Genomic DNA, 23,325 nt, shown 5'->3' with positions numbered 1-23,325 from the left:
GTTGACAGGCTAGATGTGAGGCTAAATTATTTAAGCTAGTTGAATATAATACTCTGTCTGTTTGTTATTTTATTTTTGGCTTGCTCTCTTCTTGTGGAAATAAAGCCTAATAAGACAGGCATATGGTTGAACCCTGCTGGTTAATTGTAAAATAAAGTGGCTGCTGTTAATCCCTTACTCCCTCCTCTGTTCAGCTGGAGTTCTGCAACAACCTTCCAAATAACATTCTGCTCACATAACTCTTGTAATGAATGAGTCAACTGTTTGCATGTAGGAAAAAGCCTACTTTAGAATCACTGCCCGGAACACAAAAAGCTATAAAATAACAGGATATGCTCCTACACACACCCTGATTTTCAGTATGTTGCATGAATATGTCTATCAGGCATGAGGCATTTCAGAATACGTTTACATTTTTGGCACTTTGCAGACACTTTTTATCCGAAGCGACTTACAGTACTGTGACAGTATAGTGTCTAAGCAATTAAGGGTTAAGGGCCTTGCTCAAGGGCCCAACAGTGGCAGTCTGGCAGTAGTGGGGCTTGAACCAGTAACTTCTTTATTACTAGTCCAGTACCTTAACCACTAAGCTTCAACTGCCCAGCTATTGTACAACCCCAAATCAGAAAAAGTTCGGACAGCATGGAAAATTAAAATAATAAAAAAACACAGACTTTCTTACATATACTTTGACTTTTATTTCATTGCAGACAGGATAAACCTGAGATATTTAATGTTTTATTTGGTCAACTTCATTACATTTATTAATAAACATCCATTCCTGCATTTCAGTCCTGCAACACATTCCAAAAAAAGTTGGGGCAGTAAAGCATTTATCACTTTGTACTGTTGCTGGTCCTTTTCACCACACTTAAAAGACGTTTTGGCACCGAGGATACCAAGTGATTTAGTGTTTCAGGTTTTATTTTGTCCCATTCTTCCTGCAAACACGTCTTAAGATGTGCAACAGTAAGGGGGTGTCGCTGTTTCATTTTCGTTTCTAAATGCCCTACACATTCTCTATTGGGGACAGGTCAGGACTGCAGGCAGGCCAGTCCAATACCCGTACCCTCTTCTTCCGCAGCCATGCATTTGTAATGTGTGCAGCATGTGGTTTTGCATTATCTTGTATAAAAATGCATGGACGTCTCTGGAAAAGATGTTTTTGACAAACTGGAGATCCTCTGATCATTTTTGCTCATCAAAGACTCAGCCTTTCCTGGATGCTGCTTTTGTACCAAACCATGATTACAATCACCTGTTAACATCACCTGTTTGAAATCACATCATTACTAGCCATAAATTTCCCCAGTCCCAACTTTTTTTGGAATGTGTTGCAGGCCTGAAATGCAGGAATGGAGGTAAGGTCGACCCTTGACTTATGAACTTAATTGGTTCCGAAGGGCTGTTCTTATGTCAAAATGTTCGTTAGTTAAACCTATTTTTCCCATAAGAAATAATGTAAATAAAATTAATCTGTGCCAGACCTCCCAAACCACCCCCTTACCTAACCTTTATAATGTCTTAAATGGTCTTTTTTTGTTATAAATACAAGTATATTTCCCTTAATTTTTAAATTATAGAATAGACATTCCTGTAATAAACAATAATAAACAACAATACACAGTAGTACTGTACATAAAACACACATCACATTTCATACACCATAATACACCATCACATACACCAAAATACATTTCCTTCTTTTTTTTATAAAATGTATCTACCAGAAACAACAATAACTCTCATATTTCTCTATTATTTCCTTCTTTATTTTAATAGTGTTGTATTTTGTAGGTGCAATTGCATGAAAGAAAGAATACTTTACTCAGTGATTTCCTTCTTCTCTCTCACTCACTGTCCCCTCTGCCTGATACACAGTGACAGCTACTGGCAGGAGTAATTATACAACAACAAATGTAATGTTTCTCAGCTCTGCGCTCTCTCTGCACCTTATTTGGGGACATTTTAATATTGAAAACAATGGAAAAACACCGTCCGCTGTGCGAATGATCGCACACTGTATATATACAGAGAGAGAGATGCTCTGAGTGAACTTGTTCGTGACGTCACATGTTTTGCGAATTTCGGTTCGCAATCCGAAATTTGTTCGTATGTTAAGTTGAAAAAGATCGTTTGTAACCCGAAATGTTCATATGGTAAACCGTTTGTAACTCAAGGGTCGATTGTATATTAATAAATTAAATGAAGTTGAGCAGACAAAACATGAAGTATCTCAGGTTCAAACTGTCTGCAATCAAATAAAAGTCCAAGTAAATGTAAGGAACACTGCATTTTTATTTTATTTGCATTTTCCATACAGTCCCAACTTTTTCTGATTTAGGGTTGTACAACCTATCTACAATAAATCATTTAAATACAGTAGTGTATTTATGCAAAGGTTGTTGTTTAGAATAATCACTATTTTCTTTTAAAAAGAAATAAATACATTCTCTTGGGTTTACTGTGGTTTGTTTGTTACCACAGAGTACTCCACAATATCTATCAACCTGATGAGAATCAACCTGTAGAGACAGTACGCATCACTGCATGCTGTGGCTTATGGCACGGTTCAACACATCTGGGACAGTGTTAACAATTCTCTCTCTACACATGAGCTTACAAATAATTAAAATTCCTCCTGCTGACAGAGAAAATGCTTTTCTGTTGCACCCAGTGGTGCAATTTAATAAATAAATCAGTCAACAAATCGTGTCAAACAGTTAACTTTAATTGCTTTTTACATGTATAAAGCAACCCCGTTTTGTATTTGGTGTGAATACTTTTTAAAAACATTGTGCTGTTATATCTTTGGCAGGCCAGATAGGTCTCCCATTAAAAATGTATCATGACGAAGAGAACAAGACAAGGCGCCCACAGACGCCTTAAGCAAGAATGGGCAAAATGCCACTTGCAAAACTGCAACAATTACAATCTTCAGTTCTCAAACCATTAAAAAGTGTAATTAATAGGAAAGTAGTCACCATGCCACTGACCAAACTTTTTTTGGTATTGCAGGCAATAATAGTGAATAATTTGGTTAGTAAAAACACTAGAAATGTTTTCTTTCTACTTTTGTCAGTTAAATGAGAGTTAACGATGGAAAGGGCCAAATTATTATAACCAAAAAAAACAAATGCTCAGAGGCAGTGCAATCTGGTGCATCTGCTTTTTTGACATTAGAGTTTAGCTTTTAAAGAAAAAAGTTACATTAAATTGGCTTAATATTTGAAGTTGTTTACATAAACAGGTATGCTTATGTAGTATGGATTTAATCTATTTAATTTAATATATTTATGTAGTATGGATTTAATCTATGTAATTTAATCCGTTTATGTAATATTGATTTAATCTATTTAATTTATTTATTTTGTATGGATTTAATCTATTTAATTTAATCTATTTATGTAATATAGATTTAATCTATTTAATTTAATCTATTTATGTAGTATGGATTTAATCTATTTAATTTAATCTGTTTATGTAGTATGAATGTAATCTATTTAATTTATTTATTTGGTATGGATTTAATCTATTTAGATTAATCTATTTATGTAGTATGGGTTTAATCTATTTATGTAGTATGTATTTAATTTATTTAATTTAATCTATTTATGTAACATGTGTTTCATCTATTTAATTTAATCTATTTATGTAGCATGTATTTAATTTATTTAAATTATTTAATTTAATCTATTTATGTAGTATGGATTTCATCTATTTAATTTAATCTATTTATGTAGTATGGATTTCATCTGTTTAATTTAATCTATTTATGTAGTATGGATTTAATCTATTCAATTTAATCTATTTATGTAGTATGTATTAATTTATTTAATTTATTTAATTTAATCTAATAATGTAGTATGGATTTAATCTATTTAATTTAATCTATTTATGTAATATGAATTTAAACTGTATTTAGTGAAAACTATTGAAATGCACCAGCATGTACAGTAGGATTGTTGCTATTTTGTGAATTACTTTTTTTTGTATGCACCAACCACCCTAATCAATCAAGATCATCATCATCTTCCCAATCAATCAACCTAATCAAGGTCACACCAGAGGTGAGAATCAAACACAGAGCCCATACCCACTCCACCAGCTCTGCCACTGCTTTATTCACATGTGATGCTGCTTTTCACATGCGATTTACTTAATCTCATTCCCTCATTTAGAATGTAAAAACAAAGAAGAACATACATGTCAGACAAGCACTAGTTATGCTGGTTACGGTTGTGCTCAGAGAAAAAAAAAATATTTTCCTTTGATTGTCTCTGCAAAATTACCTCTCACTGTCATCCATTAAAAGATTATGTTTATGTCCAAGAATTTTTTTATATCTCATAGAACAAGATGATGAATAGGAATTTGAGTATAAAAGTGAACATCACGTCTAAAGTGAAGAAATCATTTTTTAAAGTACATTGATTGAGCAATTTATAAATCTGTATTAAAGTATTTGATTAACAATGACCTGAGGCTTACATGTTGTGAAAAAAGTGAAAAAAAAAGTGCAAGTACAGGAGATCTTTGGTTACCACTGCACATGATAATGAAACAGCCTCAAGGCTTTCAAGTACTTCAAAAAAAATATCAATTATTTATTTTGGAAATAGATATGACCCAAAAGTAATGATTGTTTTTCTTGCATAGAACGACTGTAAGAGTATAATGGATACTTATATGAGTAATGACCTGTGTAATGAGTTTAGATGCATTCTGGGTGATTCGTTTGACCCAGAAAAACATGATCAATTTCTTTAGCATCTACATCACACTTGCACACGCACACGTGCATGCACTCATGCACAAAGATAGAGAAAACAGAGAAAGAGAGAGAGGAGAGAGAGAGAGAGATGTTTTGTTCTCAGAAAAGAGGCAACTGTCACCATAGTAACTTCACTAACTCAAGACCAGCATCAGAACCTTGTACAAAAGGCCGAAGGATTCACTAAGAGAAGCTTTGGCATCATCAGCTGTGTTTAGAATAAAATACATTCCTTTAATAAAAGACACTCGCAATGGATTGTTAGGTGTTTTGATCATAGAACGTCTATAATACTGCATGTCTACCCTCAAGAGTTTTTTTTAAAGAAACGACTGTCACTTCTAAGTAATTTATTTATGAAAATTACATAAATATTATAAATATATTACAACCCTAAATCAAAATAAAAAGTTGGGACAGTATGGAAAATGCACATAAAAATAAACAAAGTGTTTCTTACATTTACTTTGACTTTTATTTAATTGCAGACAGTATAAACCTGAGATATTTCATGCTTTGTCTGGTCACCTTTATTTCATTTGTTAACACACATCCATCTCTGCATTTTAGGCCTGCAACACAATCCAAAAAAGCTGGAATGATAAAGCATTTACCACTTTGTAATGTTGCCATTCCTTCTTAAAAACTTAACATACGTTTTGGCACAGAGGATACAAGTGCATAAAGTGTTTTAGGTGTTTTGTTCCATCCATTGTTCCTGCAAGCATGTCTTAAGGTGTGCAAAAGTACAGTGTTGTTGTTGCTACATTTTGATTATTCAAAAATCATGCAGGCAGGTCAGTCCAGTACCCATACCCTCTTCTTCTTCAGCCCATGGCTGCATCTGAAATCGCATACATCCATTCTGAACAGCACGCGAAAGCAGTATGCGAGAGCGGGTAGTGTGTCCGAATAGTATTAATAGTATTCATTAAATAGTTGTAGCCTAGTGGTTAAGGTACTGGACTAGTAATCAGAAGGTTGCCGGTTTAAGCCCCACCACTGCCAGGTTGCAACTGTTGGGCAACTGTTGAGCAAGGCCCTTAACCCTTAATTGCTTAGATTGTATACTGTCTCAACTGTTGCTTTGGATGAAAGCATCTGCTAAATGCCAAAAAAGTAAATGTAAATATAAACAGTATGCGAAAAGTACCCAGATGACCTACTGCATGGGCAGCAATTTTTGATTATGCAAACATAGCACACTGTGGTCCGATAATCTATCTCATAATTCAACTGGAGTTGCAAAGGTGTTCAAAGCGGAAGAAGAAAGATGGCGGAAAGTAAGAGAAATTCAAAATGTTATAATTAAATGCAACCCTGAATAACGTTATGAGTGGCTTTGTGGAAAATGACAGCATTAATTATGTCTGATTTTAAAATTGTTATAACTGTGGCGATGTGACGTCATGCATCACGTGACGTTGGTAAGATGGCGGATGCAGTACGTCTGAGATTGTGTGCATACCGTACACTTGCTTACTGTAAGAGCTTACTGCTTTACCGGTCGAGCAGTGCGCACTGCCTCGAATTTAGTATGTACTGTTAAAGTATGCGATTTCGGACGCAGCCCAGGTTTCCACTGTGTGATGGTTCATCCCAGATGCCCCAGAGAATGTGACGTTGCTTCTATAAATGGGGGCGGCACTCAGTGGGTAGCACTGTCGCTCCTGGATTTGATCCCTAGGTGGGGAGGTCTGGGTCCTTTCTGTGTGGAGTTTGCATGTGCTCCCTTTGTCTGTGTGGGTTTCCTCCCACAGTCCAAAAACATGCAAGTGAGGTGAATTAGAGACACTAAATTGTCCATGACTGTGTTTGACATTGAACTTGTGAACTAATGAAACTTGTGTAACAAGTAACTACCATTTCTGTCATGAATGTAACCAAAGTGTAAAACATGACATTAAAATCCTAATAAATAAATAAATCTATAAATGGTTAACTTCTTTTTTACACAGTAAAGTTTTAAGTGGCATTTGTGAATGTAACTCTGTATTGTAGTGCTTGACAAAGGTTTGCCAAATTTAATCCCTCACCCATGTGGTTATATCAGCTATATATGAATGGTGGTTCTTGAAGCAGTGCCGTCAGAGGGATTTAAGATCATGGGTGTTCAGTCATTGGGCAAGCCCCATCATGAATTTCTGGGAAATCCGAATCCACAGTGATCCTGGCCAAGATAAAGTGGTGGTAAACATGAAAATGAAATGACAAGGATACCTCAGTTCTATGCAGAAATGCCAGCAATGTCTCTGGGCTGAAGATGGAAAATGTGTGCTGTGGTCTGATGAGTCCATGTTTTAGCTTGTTTTCCATAGAGAGGAACGACGTGCAATCCCTACACACCTACAAGAAAAGATATAGAATCCATCTGCAGACATTTAATCAAAGTAAAATAATACTGTGGCTAATAAGCTGCTAACTACAAGGGGAGACAATTGCAAATAAGCAAACTAAATAAATTGCAAATTATTAGAAACAAAGTAACAAATTAAAGACAAAGTAACATTCGAAACTGCAACAGAAAAAGTATATAGATAAAGGATAGTGCAGAAATGAGAACTGGATGTTGCGATATGACAGGCTACTAATGTAATGATATGAAAATGCTAATGATATGGAAACATCTATGACAAGCTGAGTCTCATACTATAGTTTTTACAAGTGACTTATAATTATTCATTATTTTATTTGTATTATATTTCAACTACATCTTCTGTTTTTTTATTTCTTTTATATTTTCTTAATAAACCCAAATTGGTTCTAACATGTACCTTTTTACACACCTGATGCTAAATTGCATTTACAATGTCCAGAAACTTACCATTAGACCTAATTCTACCACAGACTGAACTAAAGGACAATAAACTGTAGTTACTTTTATTGTGCTTTTTTATGTATGCTTTTATTTTCTTTCTTTATTTATTAGGATTTTAATGTCATGTTTTGCACATTGGTTACATTCATGACAGAAACGGTAGTTACTTGTTACACAAGATTCATTAGTTCAAGTTTAATGTCAAATACAGTCATGGACAATTTTGTATCGCCAATTCAACTCACTTGCATGTCTTTGGACTGTGGAAACCGGAGGTCCTGGAGGAAACCCACGCAGACACAGGGAGACCATGCAAACTCCACACAGAAAGGACCTGGACCGCCCCACCTGGGGATTGAAATTGAACCCAGGACCTTCTTGCTGTGAGGCAAGAGAGCTACCCACTGAGGCACCATGTCGATTTGTTTATTTAAACCAATTCTAAATAATATAAATATTTTCTAAGCCATCAAATGAGAATGGGTCTCTGTTGAGTCTGGTTCCTCTCAGGGTTTCTTCGTTCTAGTATTTAAAGAATTAAAAAGTTTTCTAATGTCATTGTTTCCTCTAGCTTGTTCATTTTGGGTTTTTGTAACTGGAAACTAAAATGTTAATGATCCAGGGTTAAAATTCAGGGCAGTAGCAGCCTAGTGGTTAAGGTACTGGACTAGTAATCAAAAGGTTGCTGGTTCAAGCCCCGCCACTGTTGGGCTCTTGAGCAAGGTCCTTAACCTTAAATTGATTAGACAATATATACTGTACACAGTACTAAATGGCAAAAATGTAAAATTTACAATGCAATGCTGGCACATTTCTTCCTGGTCCCACATGTATTTTCTTGAGGTACTCTGTGTCCTTTCAACCTCTTAAATCCAGCATATACTAGTAGGTGTACTGGGTTCTCTGATTCCCCTTGGGTGTAGGCAAGTGTGAGAGAGTGAGTGGGTGAGTGTGTGAGTAAGTGCTCTTTGATTAAATGGTGTCCTGTCCAGGGTTCCCTCTTTGCACCAACTTACTTCTTTAAAACACACTGCAAATCACAGCAGGATAAAGTGGTGAAGATGTAAGATACAGGTACAGAACAACTATGTAGTTTATAAACTCTACCATCTGTCTGTTTAAGGTAATTGTTCTTCTGCAAGTTAAAGTGTCACTCAATGCGTTTTTAGATTTTCACTTGGACCTGAGAAGCTGTGCTTTTTATCAAAACACAAGTCAATAAAGTAAAAAATAATTTAATTTTTACCTCAGAACTCATTCACAGCTATCACTTTATGAATAAAGATACGTGAGTTAGTTCCAGAGGCAGTCATGTATGTCTGTGGTATAGTGGTTTACAGATGAGAAGCTGTGCTTTGAATCATAAACAGCTACTTTTTTGTTTCTGATCCTCCCTACCACAATCACTCTGGAACATGTTATTGCATCAATACAAATTTTGTACCAGACCTCCAAACACTTTGATGTATTTTTTTTACAAGTTTATAAAGAGCCAAATGGAAGACAAACACAGGACAAAGCCATCAATTTGTGTACAGCTGATTAGTCCATATTACTTGTGTATGTGCCACACCCCTGTCTCCGTGAGCACATGGTTTGGGTGGTGTTGTTTAGTATGTCAAGCCCATGGCTACTTATCATTTTTGGACAATGAGCTAATGATCCACAGCTGAACCTCATCAGAGGTTGAGCGCTCAAGATAAGTTAAGGACTGTCTGTGGATCATTCAGTGGAGGCTATTTGATGGTTACACTGTTTATGACCTGGTAATGATGGTTACATTGTTTATGACCTGGTAATGATAGTTACATTGTTTATGACCTCGTAACGTTGGTTACATTGTTTATGACCTGGTAACGATGGTTACATTGTTCATGACCTGGTAACAAACACCTGAACTATGATAAAAGCTTATGGCTAACCTAAACACTAGTAAGATGATACCAAACTTTCCTAAATCTTAAGTTAAACACAAATGCTAATGCTACACATGAACTAGGCTATGCATTTACATTTTCGGCACTGAGCAGACGCTTTTATCCAAAGCGGCTTACAATACTGTGATAGTATACTGTCTAAGCAATTGAGGGTTAAGGGCCTTGCTCAAGGGCCCAACAGTGACATGGTGACTGAGGACATGAATTCTTGCTTGATATGAGACTTCAGCTGCTCAACAGTCTGTAGTCACCGTTGACTCATTCTCATCTTCATGCTGAATCCTAGATTTTCAATAGAAGACAGATTTGGACTGCAGGCAGGCCAGTCAAGCACACATATTCTGTGTCTATGGTTGTAGCGCATGCAGAATGAGGCCTGACATCGTCTTGCTGAAATAACCATGAACTATTTGGGAAAAGACGTTCTCTTGATGGCAGCATGTGTCTCTCTAAAATTTGAATTTATGCCTCTGCATCAATGTTACCTTCACACATATGCAAGTCACCCACGGTATAGGCACTGATGAAACCCATACCATGATACTTCTTGGATTCAGTCTAGATGGTCCTTTTCCTCTCTGGCAAAGAGAACTTAATGGCCACAGCATCATTACCACATTTACACAGTCTTTTACAGTCTTTTAGACCATCTAAGATGAGTTTGGGCTCAGAAAACTCTGAGTTGTGTCTAATAGAATTAAAGTAAGGCTTTATCTTTGTGTAATAAGGTTTTAGCTTGCATTTTTGCAGTGGTGGACTATGTTAAGTGACAAAGATTTTCTGAAGTACTTCTGAGACCATGTGGCTTTATTTATGACAGTAGCATGAAGGTTTCTCATGCAATATTATCTAAGAGCTCAAAGGTCATGCACATTCAACAGTGGTTTCCAGCTTTGCCCTACACTAAATCTTTTTACAATATTATGAACAGTAGATGGTGAAAGACTTATTTGCAAACTTTCAATGAGAAAAGTTCTTTTTGAACTAATTGGCAATTCTCTCCCGAAGTTTGGCACAAAGTGGTGATCCATGACCCACCATTGCTTGTAAAGTCTAAACCTTTGGTAGATCCTCCTTTTATACCCAATCATGAATATTATTCATATTATGTTGCAGAGCCTATTACTTAGAGACTTACTTACTTTCTCTATATCTTAAAGAAATAAGAAATTATTAACTTTCTGCAGCATTGTGGTTTTGTTTTGGCATCTCACATAAGTCTACATCTCACAACTGATAAAATTGATGGTGCACTGTTCTACTGTAGAACAGTTGTTGCTTGTATATACATTATATGCATGGAAAAAATAATCAGAAAAACTTATCTTTATTTAAACCAATTCTAGACTTTATCACACAAACCAATGATTGATATATGCAAAATAACATCAGATAAGCCAAACACCATGCCATTTTTAAAGTGAAGTGGTAGGTGCTCAGGTGGCACAGTGGTAAAACAAGCTAGCACACCAGAACTAACATTTTGAACTCCTCAATCTCAGCTCTGCCATCTGGCTGGGCGCCTACATGAACAACGATTGGCTGTTGTTCATACAGGGTGGGAGCCGGACGGGACCTCATAACTAAAGCAATTACGACCTTGAGGGATAGTGCATTGATCAAGGTGTGCCTCTCCATACACACAGCTGATTCGCATATGAACTCGCCTCATGCAGGTGAAAAGATGCAGTCGGCTACTGCACACGTGTCGGAGGGGGCGTGTGTTAGTCTCGGCTCTCCTCAACCAGGGTGGAGATCAGCATCAGTACAGAGAAAGCATAATGCAATTGGGTAATTGGATACGCTAAAGTTGGGGGGAAAAGGGGAAGAAAATGCATAAAAGAGGAAAGGTAATCAGAAAAACTCATGTGACTTGATCACACAAACCAATGATCAACATATGCAGAAAAATCAGATAAGCCATATTTTAAGTGTAGTGGTAAATCAGTTATTTTTTGAGGTTATGTTGCAGTTATTGATACATAAAACATTACACAAGTAAACTGATTCTGATAAAAAAACTGCAAATTTTATAAGCAATTGTGACATTAACAAGAAACTAAAACTGAAAGAACTAACAAGACTAAAAAGAACTACCACAAAATCCTCTTCAAGAACTTACTTCAAGAATTGCAAGTTGAAGGTAAATATTAAAAAGCCCTTAATTCTGAGTGACATAATTAGTGCAGATTAATTAGATTCACATTCATACTCTGAATCTCCTGATCTACCACATTCCAAAGGTGGAATCTATATTTAGATCTGATGACTGGGGAGGTCACTGAGGTACCCTGAATTAGTTATGTTCATGGAACCAGTATGAGAAGACTTGTGGCTATAAAGAGATGCACAATGTAAACAACAATTATCTGATATATAAAGTGCATTGTACACCAGAGAAAACATTTTGCACAGCATTACCCAAACACCACCAACTCAATCTTTGACACACAAGGCCAGTTGCATCTATTTGTACTGTTTACAAAAGCTGTTGTAGTCCATCTGACTCAAGGTTTACTGTTTTTACCATCATACCTTGGTTTTAAAAAGGGTTTCTTTAATTAGCTTAAACCTGTCTGGCCATGCTTCTCTAGCCTGTCTTATCAACAAGGTGTTTCTACACACAAACATGCCACTAACTGGATGTTATTTATGTTTTTTTCTTACACCACTCTGTGTCAACTGAGTCTGTGGTGTGTGAAAATCCAGTTCCGGATCTATCTGGCACCAACGTACCAGATATACATATAACATATTTGTTTTTTATTTTGATGTTTGATATAAACATCAACAAAAGCTTATGACTTGTATCTTAGGCTTGATTGGATAATTACATGAATTGACAGGTGTACAGAGGTTCCTAATTAAGTTGCAGGTCAGTATATACTGTATATAGTTCATGGTCAGGCCATATACACCGATCAGTCATAACATTAAAACCACCTGCTTGTTTCTACACTCACTGTGTTGTGCTGGTATGAGTGGATCAGACACAGCAGCGCTGCTGGAGTTTTTAAACACCTCACTGTCACTACTGGACTGAAAATAGTCCACCAACCAAAAAATGTATCCAGCCAACAGCACCCTGTGGGCGGCGTCCTGTGATCACTGATGAAGGTCTAGAAGATGACCAACTCAAACAGCAGCAATAGATGAGCGATCATCTCTGACTTTACATCTACAAGGTGGACCAACTAGGCAGGAGTGTCTAATAGAGTGGGCAGTGAGTGGACATGGTATTTAAAAACTCCACACACCACCACTATGTCATTGTCACTGCAGTGCTGAGAATGATCCACCACCTAAATAATACCTGCTCTGTGGTCGTCATGACCATTGAAGAACAGAGTAAAAAGAGGTTAAAAAAGCATGCAAAGAAACAGATAGACTACAGTCAGTAGAACTACAAAGTGCTCCTATATGGTAAGTGGAGCTGATAAAATGGACAGTGAGTGTAGAAACTAGGAGGTGGTTTTAATGTTATGGCTGATCGGTGTATAATGATTGTACTTTATCAATGGTGAGCTATTCAGATTACAGTACGTTTACAGTAGAAAGAGCTGGTATGTAAATACTGTTCATTAAACGCCCATATTATAGTGCAGCACTGGATGATTTGTAAAGCTACCATCTTGCTGAGCATAATCATTATCTGATCTCTCTCTCTCTATCTATTTTAAGGCTATGACAGGTCGTGTTGCTCCGTGCTGTCCTCTTGGTAGCGCCCATATAATGATACTGGCTGCGCGGTGAGTGTGTGCGCGCAAAGCAACACAAATTTGCCCGGGACACCTGCGCATCAAAATGGATCTGTAGTGCATGTAGGGGATAATTTTTATTTCTAATATACCATAAGACAAAAAGACACAAGATAAAGCATCTGATGTTTATTTTGTAAGCGCATGAGTGCGCTTGGTTCTCTGTGGCGCTCTGTACCGCATCACCGGCGCGCTTTTTGCGCAGGCAAAACTTCTTTCTATTCAATACAGGAGTGATTTGATCGAGTGATGGAAATCATGAACATACATAACCAAAGTGGAAGAGATCTGCATGAGGGTCTGGGAGATGTCGAGGCTCCGGGTATGTCTCTATTCGGCTTTGGCACGGACAACCTGGTGACTCTACTTGTGTTTGGGTTGATCTTTGTGATCGGCGTGGTGGGAAATACTCTGGTGATCGCAGTGCTGGCGAAGCGCAAAGCAGGTCAAAGACGCGGTACCACCAACATCTTTATCCTAAACTTGGGCGTGGCTGACCTGTCCTACCTGTTGTTCTGTGTGCCCTTTCAGTCCACCGTTTACATGCTGCCCACGTGGGTGCTTGGCGCCTTTATTTGCAAATTCGTGCACTACTTCTTTACAGTTTCCATGTTAGTTAGTGTGTTCACATTGTCTGCTATGTCAGTGGACCGGTATGTGGCCATCGTGCACTGCAGAAGGTCCTCTTCGATCCGGCTGGCACGGCATGCATTGATCGGTGTGTTGGGTATCTGGGCACTCTCTCTGGCCATGGCGGCACCGGTTGCTTACCATCAGCGCATTGTGGAGAGTGAGGATAACAGCACTTTCTGCTGGGAAGTGTGGCATGATCCCACCAGGAGGAAAGTCTACGTGGTGTGCACGTTTGTCTTTGGGTACCTGTTGCCCTTGCTCCTCATTTCATTCTGCTACATGAAGGTAAATGTCTATGACTATAATTCTGTATACATTTTTTAATTGTTAAAAGTTGCAGCAGTTGCTCATACTATTATTTTTATGTAACTAAATCTATTCAGTGTTGATCTATTCCTGTTTTTTAAAGTAACCTTATAACTGTACATATGGCTATTGCAACATACACAACGTGTGCTCTTTGTCGGTAATTAACGATAATTGAGGTGCGTCCAGGGTCCTTTCTGTGTGGAGGTTGCATGTTCTTCCTCAGGGGTGCTTCAGTTTTCTCAAGTCCAAAGACATTCAGCTACTAAGTGTGTGTGTGTGTGTGTGTGCCAAAAGTTTTGTAATGGGCTGGTGAAGCATTCTTCAAAAATATAATATTACAGTTCTTTAAAGGACAAAGAAGGTGAAGATGTTCTTTATGTTTTGTACTTCAGTGGAGTACACCACTCAAACCATGTTAACAGTAGGAGATGTTCTGGATTATAGGAATATCATTAAAAGGAGTTCTATATAACTGCCTCAATTTTTTGTTGGCTGTTATATGACCACTCAACACAACCATCAGATGTAATGATATCTATGAAATAATTGCCCATACTATTATAAAATACTATGGCATCCTAATGGCATCCTTTTCCTTTTTTGGTTTTGTGCAACTTACACCAAAATGTTCAGTTTTTTACAAAAATAAAATGCATCCTGCATAAATTCCAGTTTTGTAAAGCTCAAAATGTAGAGCAATAGTTGAAACTGGCTCATACAGATGCAAATTAGGTTTAGAAATCATTTTTGCAGCTCTGATACATTTGGAACATTTATCAACTACTTTGTAAAGTGCTGTCACCTGTGCTTGTCAATGAGTATCAGTTTGGTACCACTGTTTCTCTTTGCTGATGCTGTTTGTCTATGTTTTACATATGCCCTAATGACTTTTGACACTCTTCACTTCGAACCAACGCTGAAGATTCTTTTTTTCAATTTTTGTAAGTGATGCACCTGCAATTCAAATACCCACGATTTGTTCTCTTAGCAGATTTATATTACTTTTTGATCTTCCATATCAAAGTGAAAAATGTCAGAGCTTTTTAGAGCTTGTATGTAATGTTAATTAACATTCCTCGTAATAGAACTCACCTGTGCAGCTGTGATTCAAAATCAAGCTGCTTTTTAGTGCTTTTTCACTCATGTAGGTGGACAGGTAGATTGTAATTGGGTACTTGACAAATGGAGATGAAACAGAATTTTTTTGTAAACAAACTACCCATTTTCATAAGGATATTACAAAATTATAATGTTCAAAGTTTAAATTATCCTTACCTGCTAGTTAGTGTTTACAGGATCTCTTTTTTCCATAATTTCATAAGCTTTTCTCACAGAGAGGAACATAAATTGTCCTGTGGTGTGACAATACATTACACTAAAGTTAAAGGAATATGTAATAATGTAATTTTAAATATAGATTAGTTGTATGCAAAGTTTAAGGGTCCCTTAATGCAGACTATAAGTAATATTTCATATATGTATATTATTCATAGCTGTTTTTTAATTCCATTCTTTACCTGTAGACTTTTGATTCAATTTTTTTTTTACTTGTAAACCATCTTATAATGTGATAATATTCTGATGAAAAGTGTCTGTTTTCTTTCTGTAATTAAATCATGCAGTGTTAAATCTGATTAACTGTACCTTTATTAAAGCCATTTAATTTCATTTGAAGTGATGTCACACCACATGACATAATGTCACACCACAGGACAACATTTTCGTTACAGCACTTAATTAACTGTGATCATTATTGTAGGAGTCTTGGGCATTTTAAAACCTTATAGTGGTAAATTAAAATACAGTCAAGCCAGAAAGTCTGCACAACCCTTTCACCTTCTCCACGCAGGTTTTTTAACATTTGTGCTAATTTATAAAAAATGTAAAATAATATATGTATATACTAAGTGTGCACACCATTTGCTGTGACACCCAAAAGTGAGCTGATGTGCATTGTGTTTTCACTGATATTTTCACTTGAGATGTTTCTACAATTTAATTGGAGTTCACTTGTGCTAAATTTAATTGATTGGACATGATTGGGGATTGCCAACACCTGCCTATATAAGGTCCCACAGTTGACAGTGCATATCAGAGCAAACTCCAAGCCATGGGTTCAAAGGAATTATCTGCAGACCTTAAAAACAGGATTGTGTCAAGGCATAGATCTGGAGAAGGGTACATAAAAATTGCTGCAGCTTTACAGGTCCCAAAGAGCACAGTGGCCACCATCATTCATAAATGGAAGAAGTTTGAAACCACCAAAAAATTTTCTATACCTGGTCGCCTGGCCAAACTGAGCGATCGGGGAAGACAGGCCTTGGCCAGGGAGGTGAGCAGGAACCCAAGGGTCACTCTGACAGAGCTCCAGCGTATCCTAGTAGATATGGGAGAACCTATTAGAAGATCACCCATCTAGGCAGCACTTCACAAATCACAACTTTATGGTAGAGTGGCCAGACGGAAGCCACTCCTTAGTAAAAATCACATGACAGGCACCTTCAGATTCTCTGGTCTGATTAAATCAAAATATAACTTTTTGGCCTGAATACCAAGCATCAAGTCTGGAGGAAACCAGACATCACCTGGCTAATGCCATCCCTACAGTGAAGCATGGCGGTAGCAGCATCATGACGTAGGGGTGTTTTTCAGCAGTGGGACTGGGGCGACTAGTCCTGACAGAGGGAAAGATGAATACAGCTAAGTACACCGAGATCCTTGAAGAAAACCTGCTCCAGAGTGCTCTGGACCTCAGATTGGGGCGAAGGTTTACCTTCCAACATTACAACGACCCAAAGCACACAGCCAAGAGAACAAAGGAGTGGCTTCAGACAAAAGTCTGTGAATGTTCTTGAGTGGCCCAGCCAGAGCCCAGACCTGAATCCAATCGAACATCTGTGGAAGGAGCTGAAAATGGCTGTGTACCGACACTCCTCATCCAACCTGACGGAGCTTGCAAGGATATGCCAAGAGGAATGGGCAAAAATGTCCAGAAACAAGTGTGCCAAGCTCATAGCTTCTTTTCCAGGATGCCTTGATGCTGTAATTGCTGCCAAAGTTGCATTAACCAAGTATTCGGCTAAAGTTGTGTACAGATATGGAACCCCTTAATAAACCATCGCATAAAATTGCATATTTTCTAAACACTGTTTTCACTTCGTAATTATTGGAGATTGTGTGTAGATGTTTGAGGCAAAAAAAAGAACTCAGTCTATTACAGAATGAGTCTGTAACGTAATAAAACGTGGAGAAAGGTGAAAGGGGTGTGCAGACTTTCCGGCTTGACTGCATGTAAAATAATGCCAAATGCATTTATAAACAGTTCCAGGTGTTACTGATTTATTTTATAAATTTTTTTGTACTTTATTTTTTATTAGTCACACCACAGGAGATTTTGCATGTTTATCTTATAATAATAAAAAAAAATAAAAAAAATAAAACACATGTTCCATCTAATAGTAAACATAAATCATAAACCCTTACATAAATCATTCCATTTTGCATTATTGACACAAGTTTTATTAAATATTTCTTATTCCATTACGGTAAAATCAGGGGTCATGTCACTCACACAATTATCTTTTTTCAAACATATTATTATTTTTATTTATTTTTTTGAATCAGTAGTGATGTTGAGGTGTTTTAATTTCCCAGTGCCTGACAAACTCCTAAAAGTGCCCTCGACCCCAAACGCACATTTACACAACCATATTACTGTCTCACCAGTAGCAGAGCTGTGCTAAAATGATCCTCTGACCAGACATTATTTGTCTAGATATTATATTATTAGATGTCCTGTGATGGTTTATTTTCACTGATGGATGTGGCTGACAAGCTGTGTGTGCTGTTAGATGAACAGTGAAGTGCACCTGTATGCAAAGTGCATCTAATAAAATGGAATGGAATTTAAGAACAATATAGGTGTACATAATACATTTACATCCAGAGTTCAAAAAACAGGTCTGCTTTTAGATGCTTTTGTTTTGTTTATATACATATTTATTTTATTCATTTTCTTTTACCACTGCTTTATTCTAGTCAGGGTAATCAATTCCACTATAATTTCTCTGTCGATGGCACCACCCCCACTCTGGCTGAGGAGAGCCACACACTAGCACCCACCCCCTGGCCTATGTGTATCTTCTATACTTATGCATTTGCCTCATCCAAACAGCAGAGGTCACATTTGGAGAGAAGCAGATCCGTTTTATGGGTCTAAATGTGTGTTGAGATTAATACAGGTCTGTTTTATGGGTCTAAATGTTTGTTGAGATTAATACAGGTCCGTTTTCCTGGTCCAAATATGTGTTGAGATTAATACAGGTCTGTTTTATGGGTCTAAATGTGTGTTGAGATTAATACAGGTCCGTTTTCCTGGTCTAAATGTGTGTTGAGATTAATACAGGTCCGTTTTCCTGGTCCAAATGTGTGTTGAGATTAATACAGGTCTGTTTTCCTGGTCCAAATGTGTGTTGAGATTAATACAGGTCCATTTTCCTGGTCTAAATGTGTGTTGAGATTAATACAGGTCCATTTTCCTGGTCCAAATGTCAGAGTCAGAGAGTCAGAGAGGTTTTATTGTCATTTCAGCTACATACAAGTACATATTGAAACGAAACAGCGTTCCTCTAGGATCACGGTGTAACACGGTACAAAAAGTGCAAGACAATACAAAACAATTGTAAAATACAACAATAAATACAAAAAATCCTATAATAAATAACTACAAAAGATATTCCTAATTATCCCTAATATAAACAAGTAATTAGAAGACAGGACTAAGGACAAGTGTTAGTACATGATGGTGAATAGATGGTACAATGGTTCATGAGGTAGTGACATGTTGTACATTAGCAGCGTAAAATTGGCAATGCTGATAAGGTGCCTAAAAAGTAAATAAGGTGCAAAAATACAAGTAAAGTGCAGAAATTACTTGTTCAGTTCCAGGAGGTGTGCAAAAAATGCAAGTAACATAGTCAATACAGGTTAGTGTGTGTCAGCAGAAAATTTCCGGAGGAAATTGTTACAGTACTGAGTTGAGGAGTCTGATTGCCTGAGGGATAAAACTGTTACACAGTCTGGTTGTGTTAGTCCGGATGCTGCGGTATCGTCTCCCAGACGGGAGCAGAGTAAAAAGTCCATGTGATGGATGGGTTGGATCGTCCACAATGCTGAGAGCTTTGCGGATGCAGCGGGTGTTAAAAATGTCCGTGAGAGATGGAAGAGCGACCCCGATGATCTTTTCAGCTGTCCTCACTACTCGCTGGAGAGTCCTGCGGTCCGACGCAGTACAATTTCCGAACCAGACAGTGATGCAGCCGCTCAGGATGCTCTCGATTGTTCCTCTGTAGAACGTGGTGAGAATGGGGGGTGGCAGATGAGCTTTCCTCAGTCTTCTCAAAACGTAGAGACGCTGCTGGGCTTTCTTGGTGATAGAACTGGTGTTGAGGGTCCAGGTGAGATTCTCCTTCAGATGAACACCGAGAAATTTGGTGCTCTTGACGATCTCAACAGATGAGCCGTCGATGTGCAGTGGGGAGTGGTCCCTTAGTGTCTTTCTAAAGTCAATGACCATCTCTTTGGTTTTATCCACGTTCAGAGACAGGTTGTTGACTTGGCACCAGTCCGTTAGATGTTGTATCTCCTCTCTGTACGCTGACTCATCGTTGTTGCTGATGAGTCCCACCACAGTTGTGTCGTCTGCAAACTTAACGATGGAATTCGAGCTGTGCATTGCTGTACAGTCGTGCGTAAGCAGAGTAAACAGCAGTGGACTGAGCACACAGCCTTGGGGAGCGCCGGTGCTCAGTGTGGTGGTGCTGGAGGTGTTCTTACCGATCCGGACGGACTGAGGTCTCTCAGTCAAGAAATCCAGGATCCAGTTGCAGAGAGAGGTGTTCAGGCCCAGCGTGCTCAGCTTTCCAATTAGATGCTGAGGAATGATGGTGTTGAATGCTGAGCTAAAGTCTATGAACAGCATCCTTGAATGTGTGTTCAAGGTTGTTTTTTTTTAATGTCAAACACAGTCATGGACAATTTTTTATCTCTAACTCACCCCACTTGCATGTCTTTGGACTGTGGGAAAAAATCGTATATCCCGGAGGAAACCCACGCAGACACAGGGAGAACATGCAAATGCCACACAGAAAGGACCCGGACCGCCCCACCGGAGGATCGAACACAGGACCTTCTTGCTGTAAGGCGACAGTGCTAAAAATAACTTTTAAAAGATCTGTCTGAAAAGTATTCACTTTTCTGTAATTCTCAGCACAATTTGTGTTACCAGAGTACATCCCAGATTAAATAGATTTCACTACAGACAACAGAACAAAAACATTCTGTTTTAAACTATCACTTTGAAATACGCACTGTAGCTTTTTTAGTTTTAATGAAAAAGGTAACAAAGCAGTTTAAAAGCAATAAAAATAAGTTTTCTTATATTATGGGCAATAGTAAAACTAATTGATTTAAATACAACAATAATAATATTAACATTATTGCCTACAGTTTTAAAATGAGATGCCTAACAATCTAAAGATTAAGTGTTTACATACTTTTGGCAACATATTGCACCATGATTTTTGGAGACATATATGTTTTTCTTTCGTTTCCTTTCCCAAAAAGATGTCAGTAGGTGAATTGGCCTTTGTATATGATTTATACGTGTGAATGGGTGATCGTGTGATGCTCCACTTTGTCCAGGATGTTTTTTCTCAGTTTTGCCCAGTGATTTCTGGTACCCATCATTCCCTAACCAGAATAAATCAGTTTATAAAGAAGAATTAGCAAGTCCTTCTCTTGGAATCCTACATTTATAATCTTTAATGTGAATTTTGTGTTTTACCATTTTGAATGAATAAAGCTTTATGAGATACATTTGCATGCAGGTCCTGAATCACCTACACAAAAAGCTAAGAAACATATCCAAGAAGTCTGAAGCATCTAAAAAGAAGGTAAGAGCAATTTAGACATATTCATTTCTGTGAACCACTTAGAAGTTACTTTGCATCTCTATACTCTCCTTTCTGTCATAAAGCAAGTGTCTACTTAAAATGCAAAGTAAAAAAGTGCATGGAAAAACTATTTTTGAATAAGTGAGTCAAGTGAGAGGCGGCACTGTGGCTCGGTGGGTAGCACTGTTGCCTCACAGCAAGAAGATCCAGGTGGGGAGGTCCAGGTCCTTTCTGTGTGGAGTTTGCATGTTATCCCCGTGTCTGTGTGCGTTTCCTGCGGGAGCTCCGGTTTCCTCCCACAGTCCAAAAACATGCAGTCAGGTTAATTGGAGACACTGAATTGCCCTATAGGTGAATGGGTGAGTGTATGAGTGTCTGCCCTGCAATGGACTGGCGCCCGGTCCAGGGTGTTACTGTGTGCCTTGCACCCATTGAAAAGCTGGGATAGGTACCAGCACCCCTCTGCGACCCTTGATTTGATAAGCGATTAAAAAAGTGAGTGAGTGAGTCAAGTGAGTCCTATTCAGTTATTTGAATAATGTGTGTAATAAGCAATTAGCAACTGAAGAATGTAACCTTCAATTTAAAATGTCAGAATTATTGACAACCCTAAATGCTTGTACAGAAATGTGACTGAACAATGAACACATTTTAATTTTAATTGCATGTTTAGAAGGAAATGTATGTTCATGATATTCTTTTGACAATGAACGCCAATTAATCAGAGCTGACTGTATGTACTGTATGTGTGAATCCTCAGACAGCACAGACAGTGCTGGTGGTGGTGGTGGTCTTCTGCCTGTCCTGGCTGCCACATCATGTGGTGCATCTCTGGGTAGAGTTTGGCTCGTTCCCCTTAAATCAGGCGTCGTTCCTTTTCCGTGTGGTGGCTCACTGCCTGGCCTACAGCAACTCCTCTGTCAACCCCATTATCTATGCTTTCCTCTCTGAGAATTTCAGGCAGGCCTATAAGCAAGTGTTCCGCTGCCGTGTGGGTACAAACTGTCCCACCCAAGATGGAAGAGAGATGAGGACCAAGATGGAGATGGTGCCATCCACCAACTGCACCACTGTTTAATCAACTCTGAGTGACTCAGAAAACTGTGGACACTGAGGTAAATCACTGCTGTAGTGCAGAAGCTGTAATCTTTTTTTGCAATCAAGCATGCTGTCATATTTCCAGCAGCCTCTTGTGGTCTATGGCATGGTTTTTAAAAAAAATTTTTAAGCGACCCACATTTTGTCTGTGATTTTTTACACGACCCAGGCAACACAATGCATCTTACTCCCTCTATACAAGATGTAACATAAAGCCTCCACAAAGGGGCGATCAATTTAATTATTATTATTTTTCTCTGCGACCCATTTTTTTCGTTTGAAACTTAACAAAATTAAACTAAACAAAATATATGTTTAAAAATTATTCTTGTGACATCAGTTGACCATAATGTAGGATGGTACTCAGTCACTGTGTGTAAGCATAAGGGAAAAATCCAAAATAGAGGACTCTGGTTAGTTACATTACTTTTTTATAAGCAACAAATAAATGTAAGAACGAGGATCAAAAAGCTTTCAGAAAATCTTCAGATTCCAGTAGACTTCAATAAAATAATAACTCTGAAGACAAAACTTGCAGACATTGTGAAACCAGCAAAGAAGCATAGTCAATTAATTCAAGGCCTAACATAAGCAGCACTAATCAATAGAGCTGCAGTTTATTAATGGACAACTAAATTAACTTATGGGCACCATCTTTGAGTCCTTTTTGAGACCATTCTTTTTGCCACTTCTTTCTGCCAAACCCCTATCCAGTCAACTTTAAAGACAAGCATAAACAGACCTGGTCTTAGGAAAAGTAATATACAGTACATCATAAATTACCCTCTCAGGAGACGGTCTGCTCTGAGGCATGGAAATTGATGTCAAACAGAGACTTGGATGGATGCAAAGAAAGGAATATTAAAGCTTTTGGTTTATAGGCACTTAGAAGCAAACTTAAAGATGCTGGCAGAGGCAGACATACTAAACAATGAGTTTTTGACTAGGAATCAATTTAATAAATCTTAATTGCCATTGACAGTTAAAACATTAATAAAAATGATACAAGAGCAGGACTGGGAAATCTCATACACAAAGGACCAAA

The 23,325-nt window shown here is 37.8% G+C and overlaps 1 protein-coding gene across 1 annotated transcript; it reads left to right on the top strand.

Moving 5' to 3' along the window:
- Window positions 1-13,545: 13,545 nt before the first annotated feature.
- On the top strand, window positions 13,546-22,304 carry galr1a (galanin receptor 1a). Its single transcript, XM_062990786.1, has 3 exons — window positions 13,546-14,205; window positions 21,117-21,182; window positions 21,943-22,304. The coding sequence occupies exons 1-3, from the start codon at window positions 13,546-13,548 to the stop codon at window positions 22,258-22,260; spliced, it is 1,044 nt and encodes a 347-aa protein (XP_062846856.1). The 3' UTR covers window positions 22,261-22,304.
- Window positions 22,305-23,325: the final 1,021 nt, after the last annotated feature.

The sequence above is a fragment of the Trichomycterus rosablanca genome, chromosome 2 (assembly GCF_030014385.1).
Source record: "Trichomycterus rosablanca isolate fTriRos1 chromosome 2, fTriRos1.hap1, whole genome shotgun sequence".
In the NCBI taxonomy this organism is placed as follows: domain Eukaryota; kingdom Metazoa; phylum Chordata; class Actinopteri; order Siluriformes; family Trichomycteridae; genus Trichomycterus; species Trichomycterus rosablanca.
Note: the sequence above shows the minus strand (reverse complement) of the source record. Positions and strands in the feature narration are given on the sequence as shown.